Here is a 16896-nt window from a genome sequence, read left to right as displayed (position 1 = left end):
TCTCAGGCCCTGTCTTTGTCAAACGTATTACCGTGAAACCCAACCACAAATTATGACTAATCTGTAAAACCTAATTTCATTAAATCTAAACGCAGTTCAGGTAAGAGATAAGTATTGTTGGTGTGATTACAGCTTGAGACTTTGTGGAGTTAATAAAGCCTGGAGGTTTAATTCAGGGCCAAATTAGCAATAATCTATAACCGTTTCTATGGACTTCACCATGGGTTACAACCGGGTTACGACAGTCGCTCAGCTCCGCCCCTTCGCACTGACGCAGCCGCGTGGAGACGTCAGTCACGTCGGCATAAGAAGAAGAAACAAATACAGCTTCACGGAGCTGAGTTTTATAGAACGGGGCACGAAAACTAGTTCTGTTGCTGTCTTCATTGTTCCTCGTAGACACCACGATGCAGGGACGTGTCCGTTCTGTTGCTTGTAACATAGGGTGACGAGAAGAAGCTAGCTTGCTAGCTCAATCAACAGTCTGACAGCCGACGTCAGTAGCCTGTAGCTAAATGTTACCTTTCGTTGAATAAGGTAAGAGTTGAGCTTTTCTTTTCACGTTAACGCCGGCTGTGTTTTAACCCAACTAACTGGACCTTTGATTTAGCGTTCATGTGTTTTTAATAAGATAGACTTTGTTTTTACGCCCAGCTGACTTTGAATAGATTTTACATTTGTTTTTTAGCAACAAGCAGGCGGCAGCTAATGTTAAGTTTTCCTTAACTATTGTTTAGCTTAGTCGAGCTAGCTTACTTTTGGCTGCCTTAACCTTAGTTCACTCAGCTACCCTCGCCAAAAGTAAGTTGCATTACATTACAAATTGTATATAGATATCATTAAATCTGTTTGTAGCACACTGGATTTGATGGGTTTCTCTAAACAGACATCATAATATTATCTTATTGGATTGAAATTGTTATAAGTGACAACTGCATTTTTGAGACAGATATTAAAACACAGATATTTGTTTTGAAGTGTTTTAATAGCTTTCATTAGGGATCCCACATGCTAACAACTATCAGGTCAGACAACTGTTTAACTATGAGGCTCATCAGTTTGGGAATGGATCATTGCAACAAATATGGCTATAGACCATATGACGGTGACCTAAAAATGATGTGTCAGTCGTCTTATAAACCTGAAGAAAAGCTGACAGATAGCATATTTGAGATAAACTTGAATTTGTCAGCTGAGTTGGCACCTGGCCAAGTTTCTTGTAGAACATTCACCTTACGTGCCTTTCATTCCCCTGAAATTGTCTGGTTTAAATCAGCACATCACTGAGGTGGAGGTTATTGTGGTTTTAATGTAAGTGAAATAATGGTTGAAGCTTGGATCTGTTTTTGGTTTTACATTTATACATTCTTGTAGATCTTATACAAAGAAGCTTTGTTTTCCTTTTTCTAGTCAAGTGCTGATGCCAGAAGCGGAAACAATGGTTACTGGTTTAATATATTGGCCTAATTTGACAGCTTTGGGGCATTTCCAAGATTTTTCCTTTGTTTCTCCATGTCCTGTTTTCTTAAGAATAAGAAGTTTGTAAATGCATGTTTTTCTCACCCTGTTTTGACCTCTTAGCATAATATATGAATGTCTCTTGATTTTAATCAGAATTTCTAAAGGTGATTTATACATACTTTAGGAGCAGATCCGATTTGTCACTTTTATTATTTCCCCTGACTTTGCTTTGCCTCTATTTCCTTTATGACTTGCAGTTTTATGTTGCTCAACACTTATTTCCCCTTTTGTGTCGTTTTAGACTGAGCAATCATGACACAGAAAGTCAATCTGTGTTCAGTTTCCCTTGGAGTGCAGGGTATGACTTGTGGCTCCTGCGTCCAGTCCATAGAGCAGCGCATCGGCTCTCTCCCAGGTGTGATACATATAAAGGTAAAGCAGTCTTTGCAAATATATAAGAACATGTTTTTTACTTCTTTACTTTTAGTGAAAGTCAGCAAAAGGTGCAATTCTTGAAATTTGCTGACACTTCCAGTTTAAAAACAGGATCTGAAATGACTACCATCGATGCTGCAACAATACAATTTCTATTTTAAACAAGAAAAAAAAGAGAATAAGAACCTTGTGGAAAAAACATACGTTTGCATTATTGTATCAACTAAAGGTTCCTGCCCATTAAACAGTAACAAAGTGAAAGATGGCTAAATGGCACTGGTTGTTGTCTTCTGTTTTGTTTATCTTGTTTTTACCCCTTAGGCTGAGGTTAAATGAGAAGATAACTTAATAGCATGTCCCAGATAAAGCTCTGCCCTTTGCAGGACTGTGACAGCGGGGTCGATATGCAGCCTGTGTCCACAGGAAATGTCATTTGTGTTTTAAGTTAATCTATATAGACATGATCATGACAAAATTATTTTTCTTGGTAAAACATTGCCTGAATCCTCGCCCTCTCCTGTCTCGCACTCTCAGAAAAATAGGAAAATCCAGCCGGCAGTCACACTCTCTTACTACTAAACCCCCACTGTGGTTTGAACTTATGGCTCAGTCAAGTGATCCCTTCAGTACGTCACATGTTTCCTTCCTGGGGTCATCATGCTGACAGAAATGCTGTGAGCTGACCAGCTTGAACTGATTTTGCCTCCTTTTGTTGTTTGATTCAGCTGTATTGTTGGATATGGTCACATGAGGCAAGAATCTTTGTGCTGTATGTAAACAAAAGCAGTCAAATTAACTCCACAATAAGTTACCAACAACAGCAAAAATAACTAAATGGAACATTTTACCAGAAGAAACCAAATCTTCCATATTAATGAGCTTTCTTCAATTTTACCAGAGAATTGTGTATATGCTGTTTTGATGGTGTTATTGGCCTTATAGTCGCATCTTCTTCAAATTCCATTAATATACTCTTTGTTATAATTACTTTGCTTTTATTTTGCAGGTCTCTTTAGAGCAGAAGAATGCCTCAATCATATTTGACGTCAGCCAACACAGCCCGGAGTCTCTATCAGAGGCCATCGAGGACATGGGCTTTGAATCAAGTCTATCAGAGTCCAGCACAGCCACACCCATGTCCACAGATACCCAGGTGATCCCCACCTCCGGCCTGGCACCAGCAGCCCAGCAGGAGGCGTTGGAGAAGCTATCCCAGATTCAGGGAGTGCTGGATGTCAGGGAGAGCCCGGCACTGATGGGTCTCACTGTCACCTTCATTCCTTCCCTGACTTCTTCGCAGCAGCTGGGTGAGGCGGTGGCCAGCATAGCCTCTCTGGACGTTGCCACACCCAGCAGCCCCTTGCGAAACGGCCCGACCTTGTCTCCATCTCACACCTCAGGAGCCGGGGTGTCGCTCTTGAAGTTGCGCATTGAAGGAATGACCTGTCACTCCTGCACCACCACTATTGAAGGAAAGATTGGAAAACTGAAAGGCATCGAAAAGATCAAAGGTGATGTATTTGACCTGTAAACATGTTTGTAGTCAGGTATTAATCACCTCCCCGTCTGAGCTAGAAGTGACGTTATATCACAGCTGCTGCACATCTTACAGATAACATGTCGTTGGGTTTGTCGAGCCGTCTGTGGGGTCATCACTGACAGGTTTCTCAGGATTTGACTATGACTCATGAAATCCTTTCACTGCTATTGTTGTAAGGATTGACAAGTAGAATGATTGGATTATGTTCGCTAAGTACAGAAATGTCACTGGGGATAAACTGGTCATGTATGCTACACACTGTATCGTCTCTTTACGTCGTTTTTTTATGGAATTTATCAAATCCAAAGCAACTAAAAATTATGATTAAATTATTTCACAGTTTTACTAAGTTATTTAAAGTTACAAGGTGCCTCACAAGAGGCAGCTGATGGATATCAAGAAATTCTAAAACATAAAATAGAACAATCGCTACTTGAATTATCTGAGCTACAGGTATGTTTGTGAAGAGATTAAAGGATATTATCAACTGCTTGTGTGATTTCCTCGTGCAAGTTATTACAGGCTCAGAGTACTGGCAGCTCTCTCCCCTCTTGTTTAAAGCCGAATCTCAACACAGATAAGAGACATCTGTGTGAGGATCTCAAACTAGCAGGGTTGTTTGGATGTTATTTAATGATGAAATGCTTCCTGTGCTTATATTTCATAATCCCAACTATGAACATGAATTAACTTCTTTTGCTTTTATATTTTCAGTTAGATTTTTGTACCTAATTTATTGTTAACATCTGTGTCATCTGTTTACGCGCAGCAACATCATGTTCCTCTGAAATATTTCCTTTGAAGTCATCCGTGCTGTTTATTTATAACTGTCATGTCTTTATTCTCCACAGTTGTTTTAGAGACTCAGGAAGCTACAATCGTGTACCTGCCTTACCTCATCACAGTCCAAACTATCGTCGACCAGATTGCCGTGGCCGGCTTCAAGGCGTTTGCCAAGTCCAAACCTCGCCCTCTGCAGCTGTCCCCCAGCGAAGTCGAACGCTTTGTTGATTCTCAAAAACCAACCGTTTCTTCGCCGTCGGACGCGTCAGAGGACACGGAAATCTTCATAGACACAACACTTGTGGCACTCAGGGTGAAAGGCATGCACTGCCGTTCATGTGTGGTGAATATCCAAGACAATATCTCCTTGCTACCTGGTGTCTCCTCTGTGGAGGTCTCACTGGAGAAGGAGAAGGCCTCCATCTGCTATGATCCTCTTGAGGTCACAGTGAATCAGTTACAGCAGGCAATCGAGGCACTGCCCCCGGGACAGTTCAAGACTCAACCCTGGGACTCCTCTGGTCCGCTCAGTCCTGTACCCACATCGCCCACGCCTGCCTTATCGTCACTGCAGCCTGTAGGAGCAACCAAGGCCACACCTGCTGCCTTACAGACTTCCTTTATTCAGCCTTTGGGGTCTACAGTTAAAATTCACATCGAGGGCATGACGTGCAACTCCTGTGTCGAGTCCATCGAAGGCATGATCTCGAGAAGGAAGGGTGTGACGTCAGCCCAGGTTTCTCTTGCTGAGCACCAGGGGGTCTTTGAGTATGACTCCCTCCTGACCACGCCAGAGGAGCTGAGGGCGGCCATAGAGGACATGGGCTTTGATGCCTTCCTACCTGGTGAGAGGATAGATGTTGACTAGCTTTTCCTCTGGTAACACTGGTGCTTCAACTTTCTTAGAGGGTCACACAAGCATAAAACATAATCCCAGGGTTTTTTTTGGACATTGTAGTAACTTTGAATGACCTTGCATTCTGATAAAATAAGATGTCCACATTGCATGCCTCAATTTGTGGGATCGAGTTTGTCACCAGTCTTCTCCCTGAAGCTGTCTGATATCACTCCTATAAATGGGTCACAGTCCATGTTGTTTGCTTAAGTTGGATTCACACTCAACCTGTTCTATTTCATCAGTGCACTTTCCTCTTTTGTTATGTATAGCCTGTATTGAGCATGATTACCTTTTCTTCCTCCTCTGTTGAGCATTTACTGGTTCTGCTCCATTTCAAGGCACCGCTTATCACGTAATGACAAGAAATCAACCACAGCAATTATGTAACCCATAGCTGACAAAACAAATAATGTGAGCACACACGGCAAACGCCTTGGTAGCTTTTCCTGGTAGAATAATTGCCACCACGGACTGTAATTTTTAAGTTAAAGGCGGATCCGGCATATCTGCAGGCCAGGATAAATATTACGTGGCATGCAAGGAGAGTCTGCATAGCGGACTGGGTCCCCCCCTGCCTGCACCTTCATCAGTGGTATGAGATTGAACCTCTTGTTGACTCTCCCTCCACACCAGCATCCTTCTTTGCTTCGCTTTATGAAATAATTTGCTAATGTTTTTGAAGAGGGTTGGATTGTTGCCAGATATTGTGTTGAGAGATTGGGGATAAGGCTACCAACTCACAAGCACACAAATGTTCTGAGTCTGGAGCTCTGCATAGCTAACGCCTAACTTTGCAGCATCTGAATGCTGCCATACTTCATGACAATTTGGCGGAGGTCGGGGAGCTCGCTAAACTACACTCCCTCAATCTAGGACGCCCGCCTCCAATGTCATGTCTCGTTCAAAATCGTCAGGTTTGAAATGTAGACTGCAGAACTGAAGATTTTTTAGTTTTGCGATCCACCGGTATATTCTCGTGGTATTTCGGATTCTGTACCGCTCTGAGCCATTGCCTGCAGTGAAACGGTAGTATTTCACTCCAGCGTCTCTCGCTGGGCCGTTCCTTTCAGAGGGAGGGACGGCCTTGTACGACTTTCTCCACAGCTATGGCGCCAATTTAAAATATTATTGCTTCCATCGATTACAGAGAACACCAGCTTTGACTGACAGTGGCTTTTTCTAGGGGAAAATTTCTCCTTTACCTTTGCAAGTGGGGGTTCTTGAACAGTAAATTTTGCATCCTTTTTACAAAATCATTTGTTGTCCACAGAGACTAATTCTTTGCTGCCTGCATCAGTCTCCAAGTCTTCGAGTCTTATACATGTGAAAGACCTGGACGGAGACATACACAGAGACACCCCTAAGGAACGCAACAATGACTCAAACTCTAAATGCTTCATCCAGATTGGAGGCATGACCTGCGCTTCCTGTGTGGCAAACATCGAGCGAAACCTCAAGAATGAACCTGGTCTGTATAGACTCAGTTTAATGTTTAAAGTTTTATTTCAGGAAGGATTATCATATGTCACTTCTTTTATTCGAAGCTAAACAGACTGTTTTGATTATTGTGTAGGCATCTCCTCAGTTCTGGTAGCACTGATGGCCAGTAAAGCAGAGGTGCGTTATAACCCTGAAGTCATCGACCCTGGGAAGATCGCTGATTGTGTGAAGGAGCTGGGCTTCACCGCCTCTGTTATGGAGAACTATGAAGGTTCAGATGGAAACCTTGAACTAGTGGTGAGTCAACGGTGACATTGTGTTCGTATTGTAATGAGAAGACAATATACGTAAACATTTATTCCACAATATAAGATCTATACATAAACATTTCCATTAATATTTGAGAACAGTTTGTCATACTTGCGGCCCTTTCTTCTGTCGATGAAATGAATCATGTCTGTTTCTCACTTAGCTCCTTTCTCCATCTGAGTGTTCCTCTTCACCTTCTTTCAGGTCAGGGGAATGACGTGTGCCTCTTGTGTTCACAAAATTGAATCCAGCCTCATGAGAGAAAAGGGGATTATATATGCCTCTGTTGCCTTGGCAACCAACAAAGCACATATTAAGTTCGACTCTGAAGTTATCGGCCCGCGAGACATCATTAAGCTGATCGAGGTATTCTTCCTGTTGCTCTCTGTTAATTTAAACCTTATTTGTTCAGTAACTATTACATGTTCTTGTTCTTATGTTGACATCAGCTCATAGAGATGCTAACCACAAGAAATTAGTTATACCTTTTTTATAGAATGTGCACAAACAAAAAGAAATTTGATCAACACTTTGACTGTAATTTGTAGAACCTGGGCTTTGAAGCGACGTTGGTGAAGAGAGACCGCACTGCCAGTCACCTGGATCACAGCAAGATGATAAAACAGTGAGTATACATTTGTATAAAGAAGCCTTCTTTTATGCTTTTCTTTAATTTTATTATCCATCTCTTGTCTTAGCCTTGTCTTATGTGGCAAGAGTGTTGGTAGTTGCTTTAATACCTCTTTCACACAAGAAAATATTCTATCTGTCATGATGACTCAACAATTTCGGCTACTTTTCCCAGAAAACAGTTGATTTAAGGTCCGGCAGCTGCTAAACACGCTGATACAAACATTGCTGAATGGACTATTCACCCAGTTTTTGCTGGACAGCCTTGACCATCAGTGTCAGGGAAAATATAAATGAATGAATGAGTTTATGTGTGTGTGTGTATATATATATATATATATATGTGTGTGGGATTAGGATGTAATGAATATTATTAGGGGCATGGTTTATGGGTCAGTGTTAGTTATAGTGACGATCAGGGATGTGCACTTTAACCGGTTAGCTGTTAACCGACTGTTAAGATTTTAACCTCTTAATGCTACCAGTTAAACGGTTGAATAACATTTTGTCTTTTTTAAATTTACATTTATATTTGGGAAACACACTTTTGGTTGTCGTTAGCTGAGCTGAGCCTTAGAGCAGAGCAAAATAAAACAAGCAGTTATACAGTCTCTGCTCCTGGGACATCACGGTACCGTCTGAGCGGGTATTCTCTGCTGTGGGTCTCGCAGTCAACAGACTGCGCACCAGACTAGCCCCACAGCATGTCGACATGTTGCTATTTCTTCACCAAAACCAGCAGACAAACTGTCTCCTACATAATAAGAACAACATTTATGCACAAGGCACAGCAGGTAACTCATTCATTATTTAAATCTCCAGACACGGCATCAGGATCGGACAGGATCTTATGTTTATTAAAGTTCTGTGTGTTGACCATCAAAGAAAGGTCGGCTGTAAATGTTTATTTACTTATTGTTGCTGCTGGATCACACGGCTGGATGCTCACGTGTGTAAAATGGACACTGGGCAGTGTTTTAATATCTGTGGGCACGATTGTTGGTGCCAAAAAAATTCCGAATGCACGTCCCTAGTGACGATGAATTTGTTCATTTGTTTCCCTCCTCTGTTAGAAGAATTAAAACCAATCGATCACAAATGAATGAATGTCTAATTAATAAGAGTCTCTACCTTCTCAGGTGGAGGAAATCTTTCCTGGTGAGCTTGATATTCTGCGTTCCCGTGATGGGCATGATGACCTACATGATTATCATGGACCATCAGATGCAAGTTTCACATCATCACAATATGACGGCGGAGGACCGAAACCGCTTCCACTCCACCATGTTCCTGGAGAGACAGCTGCTCCCAGGCCTCTCCATCATGAACCTCCTCTCCTTCCTCTTTTGTGTGCCTGTGCAGGTAAATCAGAGGGATTAAGTTCACTTCCTGGATATTCAGCAGAACACACACATTTTTGTTTAGAAAAAAAGCACATGATCTATGACATTTTGGTTTAGTGAAATAAAGCTTTTCTGTTTTCTCTCTCGTTAGTTTATTGGAGGTCGCTACTTCTACATTCAAGCCTACAAAGCAGTCAAACACAAATCTGCCAACATGGATGTGCTGATAGTTCTGGCTACCACCATAGCCTTCACCTACTCACTGGTTGTCCTAATAGTGGCCATGGCGGAGAAGGCGAAAGTCAACCCCATCACCTTCTTCGACACACCGCCAATGCTCTTTGTCTTCATCTCCCTGGGACGCTGGCTGGAACAGATAGCCAAGGTTCAGCTCTTATTATTATAGATATCTATACACATGACATGACATCTTATAATTATAGGTATCTATGACATTAAATTCAGAAAAGCAGCATCTTAAATGATTTTAACTCTTGGAAATTATTCTTTGTGTTTGATTCATCAAGAGCAAGACGTCTGAGGCTCTGTCCAAGCTGATGTCTCTGCAAGCGACTGAGGCCACAGTGGTCACTCTCAGCAGTGACAGGTCCATCCTCAGGTACTGCTCTGTCTTATCTTTGCTTGGGTTTAGAAAACATACATATTGTAATGTTTGTTACACCTGCAATAGACAATTCAACTGCAAAGACTGCTAGTGACTGTACACAGTTAAAATGGCACAAATGTTTTCGATTCCACTTGGTTTCAGGAACATTTTTATGCTTTTGGGTTTTCTGAAAAACACCGATATAACAGGATATCATGACATGATCTTTGAGCATTGCCTAGTGTTTATATGTGACTTGAAAGATCTCAGGTTATGTTAGTTATCCCAAGAACTAGGAAATACCTTTTGATCCCTCATTCAATATACTGTAATCCTACAGACAGAAATGTGACTTAAAATGTTCCATAATTATCTTCTGTATCAGAATCAGCTTTATTGGCCAAGCATGTGTACACATACAAGGAATTTAACTCTGGTATACAGGGCTCTCTATGTACAGACAAAATACACAATAAAGCAATAAGACAATGAGACAGTAGTGTAGTTATAAGGAGTGCAATAGAGGAATATAAATGTAACCATTATGACCATATATACACAAGGTACATTCAGCAGTATTTACAGTGTGAAAAAATAATCAACAGCAAAAGTCTAGTAGTAGTCTAGCACTGTATCTGCACTGTATGATTTACAACATTTACATCATATGAATTTGTGTTGCAGTGAGGAGCAGGTGGATGTTGAGCTGGTGCAGAGAGGCGATGTGGTGAAAGTCGTTCCTGGAGGGAAGTTTCCCGTGGATGGGAGGGTCATCGAGGGACACTCTATGGCCGACGAGTCTCTCATCACTGGTACGACAGCGTGAGAGAAGGAGTATTAATGCGTATTGATTATACCCCTTTCCCACCAAAATTAGCGCATCGACACAGGTTCTTCAGACCCAGGAAGACCTGCTAATAAATGCCGATTGTCTCTTTTCCCATTGCCAGTGGAGTATACTGCTTTCAGTCTCTTTTCTGCTGCGTCACCGTCTGACGAGACAAACGTGCTGGAAACGGGGATAGTAAACAATAGTACGAACCACAAACTTACATTATACTCTTTGGTAAGCAGCATGGAGGCCAGTGAAGATGTTACGGTGGTTAGGTCTTTATTGTCTCATTCACTCTATTTATTAGCGTGTCGCCTCGGAGATTAGCGTGTCGACCCGGGTTTTGTGTTCCCATCATTGCCGATCGGAGCAGAGGTGATAATTACCCGGGTCTACCCGTGGGAAAAGACCTTTAGAGACTCAATATCAGTTTTGGTGACAACAATCTGCTAAAATGTAACACAAATTAGCCTGTAATTTCTAGTATCAATATTAATTCAGAAAATATTTGAGCATATGAAAAGATCAGTTGCCATGTAGTCTTTGGGGTATCATTTGATGTGTAGCTTCCACCAGAGCATCAGTTTTTGCTACAGATGACGTGCTCGTGTTTGCTGCCCTCTTGGACTTTCTCACCAGCTGTTGCTCTGTGCCTGTAGGTGAGGCCATGCCGGTGACTAAGAAGCCTGGGAGCACTGTGATTGCAGGCTCCATTAACCAGAACGGCTCTCTGCTCGTCAGCGCTACACATGTCGGCCTGGACACCACGCTGTCGCAGATCGTCAAACTCGTGGAGGAGGCGCAGACCTCGAAGGTGAATCGTGTAGTTCTAGATCTGCAACGTGTCTGTCTGCTGTTATGGTAATGTTTCAGGTGTTTGATTTCTGACATTTGATTTATAGGCTCCCATCCAGCAGTACGCAGATAAGATCAGTGGCTACTTTGTTCCCTTCATCGTTGGCATATCCGTCCTCACCTTGGTCGCCTGGACCGTCATTGGGTTTTTAGACTTCTCTCTGGTAGAGAACTACTTTCCTGTGAGTCCTCTTTTGATATCATCAGGACATGACATTCACTCCTTTATAGTTATTTTTTTACTATCACTGTATTTAAATTTTCTTCTTGCATGAAGGTTAAGAATTATAATATAAATTAAATTTAGCCTCGTTTCCTCCCTCTAGGGTTACGACAAGAGCATTTCCCGGACCGAGGCAGTGATTCGCTTCGCCTTCCAGGCCTCCATAACTGTATTATGCATCGCCTGTCCCTGTTCACTTGGCTTGGCAACCCCGACAGCTGTCATGGTGGGCACAGGGGTTGGAGCCCAAAATGGCATCCTGATAAAGGGAGGAGAGCCACTCGAGATGGCACATAAGGTGCGTCAATGATGACACTCTGACAGCTTTATGTAGTCATCCAATGATGTAACAGACCAACTGTCCACACATTATGAAACGGCTCTGGTTTTCCATGTTATGAAACCACATTAATGACTGAATATAAATCATATCTCCTTTTATGGGCAGGTCCAGTCTGTGGTGTTTGATAAGACTGGTACCATCACATACGGTGCTCCCAATGTTATCCAACTCAAGATCGTTGTGGAGGGGAACAAGATGCCTCGCTCCAGACTGCTGGCCATCGTTGGTACCGCTGAGAACAACAGTGAGCATCCTCTGGGATCAGCGATCACCAAATACTGCAAACAGGTTGGTCTTGAACTCGGATCAGAACAGATTTCTATTCTTTCCCAGGTGGGGATCAATGAAATACATTTATCTGTCTTTCTATCTAATCCCAACATGGCCCCCAGTCATTTTCTCAGATCACCAGCCACCATTTGATCTAGATTTTTTAAATTTGACATTAAACCTTGGTTATCATCTGCGTGCAGGAGTTGGGCACAGAGGCTCTTGGCTTGTGCACAGACTTCCAGGCAGTGCCAGGATGTGGCATCCGATGTCAGGTCAGCAACACGGAGACTCTGCTGAAACAGGCGGACAGCGACAGTGAGGATAACAACCAGCGCAACAGTGTCCTCGTCCAGATCAGTGACACCAGAATGTCAGCCACCTCCCATCCGCTCATCATGGACCCGCAGCCACTCAGTACGTTGGGAAACGTAGTGATAAAGTTTTAGAAGTAATTCACCTTTATGCTGTCTTACTAAAGCGATGTTTGTGTTTAGGTCTGATCCAGACAGACACCTACGTTGTGCTGATCGGCAACAGAGAGTGGATGAAGAGGAATTGTCTACAGATCAGACCAGATATAGATGAGGCCATGATAGAGCATGAGCGCAGAGGACGCACTGCTGTTCTTGTAGCTGTCGACAGTGAGTACTGTTTAACAAGAACGTTAGAGTCGTATCTGTTTGCATCATTTCCTTACGCACTGCTACAGAGCAAAAGTCAACTCTAAAAATCAAGACACAAATCTTAAAATTAGGAAAATGTTACTTAAAGACCCCCTCCAGTGAAAATCCAGTGTTTAACCTTGTAAACATCTCCATGTGGTGTTTCTCATGTGCTACAAGACATATCAGGGACAACATAAGCAGTCATCTCCATGGCGATGCTTTTAAACTACAGTGTAAGGACAGGCTGAACAACACGTTTTCACATTGGCAGGTTTGAGACGTCACAAACCTAAGGAGCCAATCCCGTTAATGGACGGGGTGACGCTATGCATATCATTATGTGCAACCTATGGCAACCACTTCGGTGATGTTCGAGCCAGCTGTAACCGTCAATTTATTATTTCAAGCAGAGCATTTTATGTCTTAAAACATGACTGGAGCTGGACTTTAAAATTATCTGCTAAAGTCTCACCAAGTTTTAAAAACTGTCACAGATTTTTTTCATTTAACTGCTCCTGTCTTTGTCTGTTTTTGAAATATATCTCATAACAAGTAAAGCTACAACAACAACATATTTTCTCGCAACAAAGAAAAGGTTAAATTACTATTTTGTTTGAAAAGTGCTTTAGTTTATTTACTGCAAGCAAGCGCTGTAAGAATGAAATTATAGCATTTGTTCATTAGGTTTTTTATTGGGCGCAGCACACTGTGACGTCCAACCTGTAATGACGTTTAACACAGGCAACAATAATTAAAAAGTGCGGGAAATAAAACGCAGCCATGTCTGGATACAAAGAAAAGACAAACAAAAAAGTTTCTCTGTATGCAGGAAAAATTTAGCATCCAATACGATTGTAATAATCTTGAGGTAAGGCAATATGTCCTGTAAGTTACAGAGACACATAGAATTTTGTTCTTTAAATAAGTTATCCTTCTTAAATGTACTGTGACTTTAAATACAATTGGTTTGATTAAAAATGGAAATGAATTACAAAAATGAGTTCTTTGCTAAACGTTTGAACAAGTCAAATAATATTGTAGTAGTGTGTTGCAGTTTTGATAGAAGTAGAAGAAGAAAAATCTTACTAAGATGATTTAAGATTAACAAGCTTAAAACTAATGAAGTGTTCCAACATAAAAACTGACATTTGTTATTTGTGCGTAGATCTGCTGTGTGCGATGATAGCCATAGCGGACACAGTGAAACCAGAGGCTGAGCTGGCGGTTCACACTCTGACCAGCATGGGCCTGGAAGTCGTGCTGATGACTGGAGACAACAGCAAGACGGCGCGGGCCATCGCTGCTCAGGTAGGACAGAGTGGATGTAGAGATTAGTGATACCATTAAAGATCAAAGTCAAATCTGTGCTTTCATTTATTTTCATGTAATCTAAAAAAAAAAGGAAGAATGATGTGATTTGAGAAGAAAGCATTGGTATTGAAGATATTGTTATATTACTGCAACCAAATCAATGATAATATCTTCTTATTTCTTTAAAGCAATTTAATTATTGCTCAGAAATATCTAAAACCATTTTTAGCCTTACTGCCAACGTCTTCCACTTTGTGTATCGTGTGTCTCTGACTGTCGGGGTCTGCCGCTCTCCCTCAGGTGGGGATCAGGAAGGTGTTTGCGGAGGTGCTGCCCTCCCACAAGGTGGCCAAAGTGGAACAGCTGCAGCAGCAGGGGAAGAGAGTCGCCATGGTGGGTGACGGTGTCAACGACTCGCCCGCTCTGGCCATGGCTGACGTGGGCATCGCCATAGGAACGGGGACCGATGTGGCCATAGAGGCAGCGGATGTGGTGTTGATCAGGGTGAGAATTTGAGCTCGGGTCTGTGATGAAACCATGACTCTGGTACAGACGCGCATTTACATAATGTGGGATCATTGACATGTTTCTGCAGGATTGAGGCGGTGTGAAGCACAGGATTTGGCATAACACGACACCGCAAAACACATTTTAGACACACTGATACAACAAACGTGCAAAGCGATGTGAAACAAACACGGTCTTCTGAATTGATACATACATACATTTGTTAACTTTTCTGCAAAGGGAATGCAACTTGAAATGTGCTTTTAATGTACTGACTAAGCACGTTATATGTTACATGATAGTACTTCCCTACTTACTTTTATTTATCCTCTTTTTCCATCTTGTCTGCAGAACGACCTCCTGGATGTGGTGGGCAGCATTCACCTCTCTAAAAAGACCGTCAAGAGGATCAGGATCAACTTTGTGTTTGCTCTTATCTACAACCTGATTGGCATTCCTATAGCCGCTGGTAGGTGACAGCAAGAGATTTGTATAAATGACATTGTTCAGTATTGATGGCGATGATTGCAGTTATCTTGAACACAGCCGTGTGTGTCTGCAGGTGTGTTCCTTCCCGTCGGCCTGGTGTTACAGCCGTGGATGGGCTCTGCTGCGATGGCGCTCTCATCTGTCTCTGTGGTTTTGTCCTCTCTTTTACTCAAATGGTAATGATGTTTGATGCTTTGTTGAGGCCTTTCTATCAGTTTGTTTAGTTTTCCCTTTGAGCATACTCTTCTTAAACCATTTCTCCAACAACTGTCTCCATCCTCTCCTTCTTCCTGTGTCTTTATTTAGTTACACTAAACCCACTGCTGAACAGTTGGAGTCCAGACTAGGAGGCAGCAGGCGGCAGGGCAGCCTCTCTGATGTCAGCGTCCACATCGGCATGGGGGACGTGCGTCGTCCCTCCCCCAAGCTCAGCCTGTTGGACCGCATCGTGAACTACAGCCGTGCCTCCATGAACTCCCTGCGCTCAGACAAGCACTCGCTCAACAGCTTGGTGCTCAGCGATCCCGACAAACACTCCCTGCTGGTGGGGGAAGAGCTGTATGAGGAGGAGGTCTGCTGAATACGTAAGGCTCACATGGGCCACTTTATTTAAGGCAGGCCGTGCTAAGCTAAAAGGGTTGCATTGAATACAGGCCCATCCATCTCCTGTATGTGCCTCGGGGCAGCACTGCTCCTTGTTTTCTTTTAGCTCATTGTGCTCTTCTAAACATGTGTGGGTGGTTTCTTCTTTCAGCTGCAGACTGTCCTTTGTGGAGGTTGCTGCCCTCCAGCACACACTTTGACCGACCCTTTGACACCTCCAACACGCTCTTGTTTGCGGGGGCATGAAGCATCTTCAGAGCCTTGAAGCAGGTGTCCACATCCAGGAAGCAGAGCGATGACCAGCTCTGCCACTGTGCTCGCCTGCCAGTACAATCTTTAACATGTATCCAAAGTTCTTTTAACAGTGGTCCCCCACGTTAGAGCGGACACTACAGACTTATATTTTAACTGATTTTCCTTTAATGGAAAACTATAACAACACTGATGTAAGATTATATTCCAGAGTATTTATATTACCCTTATTTATCTTTTTTTTCTCCAGTATATCTTGTGTGAAAAATGAAGTTGTTAAATCCAAATGCAGATAATCCTCTTCAAGCTCCCAAAATGTGTAATAACTGAGTAAGGTAAGGCTTACAGCTCAGTCAATCAAAGAAGTCTTTTACGTTTAAACTGATTTATGTGCAAAACGCTAATGGAGTGAGTTGTAATTATGTGTGTTACATAAGTGCCGATTGAAATGCCACCTTGGCAAAGTCCAACACATTCCAAAGATAGCGCTGTGCACATGTTACCTTGGACTTCATGTGCACAACGCGTGAACAGAGATAAGGTCAAGGACTTAAAGCAGAGAGCTGAAGAAGATTGACTGTGAATGGTGACACTGACTACAGGAGTCTGCTCGTAGATTTCTGTAGTTGTGTCGACCCGCTGCATCTTTGGTTAATGATATAAGGTGTCTGTCAGTGACTGTGAACATTATTTCCTGTTAAATTTAAACAGGAGTTGTTACGTGGGTGACATTGTGCTTGCATTACTTTTTTTGCTTGTGGCAAAGAGAAGGAATCCTGTTGTGATGCAGTTTGTTATGAAAAGGCCAAATTGTAAACGCGTCTGTGGTCATCACACTAAACAAAATGTTACTGTTTCTTTAAATTGTGATTTTTTAAAATTTCTCTTCTGATTGACGCTGTTGCACTTGATCAAAGAAACATCCAGGGGAGAGGGAAACAGCAGGATCAACTGACGCGACGGTGTCCCAGCAACTCCACCAAACAAGTTACTGACAGACAAACGTGGAGGAATTGATTGTTTCTTTACGTTCACTTTGTTCTAGTTGTCATTGCTGTGATCTCAGTTTTACATCTCCTGTTAAACTGCCTGTGCTT

At 42.4% G+C, this 16896-nt stretch overlaps 1 protein-coding gene across 2 annotated transcripts; it reads left to right on the top strand.

Moving 5' to 3' along the window:
* Window positions 1–297: 297 nt before the first annotated feature.
* Window positions 298–15764, top strand: atp7a (ATPase copper transporting alpha). 2 transcript variants are annotated; one of them, XM_069669496.1, is made up of 24 exons: window positions 298–537; window positions 1763–1893; window positions 2903–3407; window positions 4288–5064; window positions 6388–6585; window positions 6691–6854; window positions 7071–7232; window positions 7415–7491; window positions 8636–8858; window positions 8991–9224; window positions 9367–9458; window positions 10131–10258; window positions 10938–11092; window positions 11181–11315; window positions 11460–11654; window positions 11805–11987; window positions 12173–12386; window positions 12467–12613; window positions 13803–13945; window positions 14249–14452; window positions 14807–14924; window positions 15018–15120; window positions 15251–15528; window positions 15699–15764. In XM_069669496.1, the coding sequence occupies exons 2-23, from the start codon at window positions 1774–1776 to the stop codon at window positions 15522–15524; spliced, it is 4551 nt and encodes a 1516-aa protein (XP_069525597.1). In that variant the 5' UTR covers window positions 298–537; window positions 1763–1773; the 3' UTR covers window positions 15525–15528; window positions 15699–15764. The 2 variants fall into 2 exon arrangements, with proteins under 2 accessions (XP_069525597.1, XP_069525596.1); XM_069669495.1 differs by having other exon boundaries at window positions 15251–15758.
* Window positions 15765–16896: the final 1132 nt, after the last annotated feature.

This window comes from Semicossyphus pulcher, unplaced genomic scaffold (assembly GCF_022749685.1).
Source record: "Semicossyphus pulcher isolate SPU_LCO1_2020_fin unplaced genomic scaffold, fSemPul1.0.p SCAF_2, whole genome shotgun sequence".
Taxonomy (NCBI): Eukaryota; Metazoa; Chordata; class Actinopteri; order Labriformes; family Labridae; genus Semicossyphus; species Semicossyphus pulcher.
This window is presented reverse-complemented; position numbering and strand designations above follow the sequence as displayed.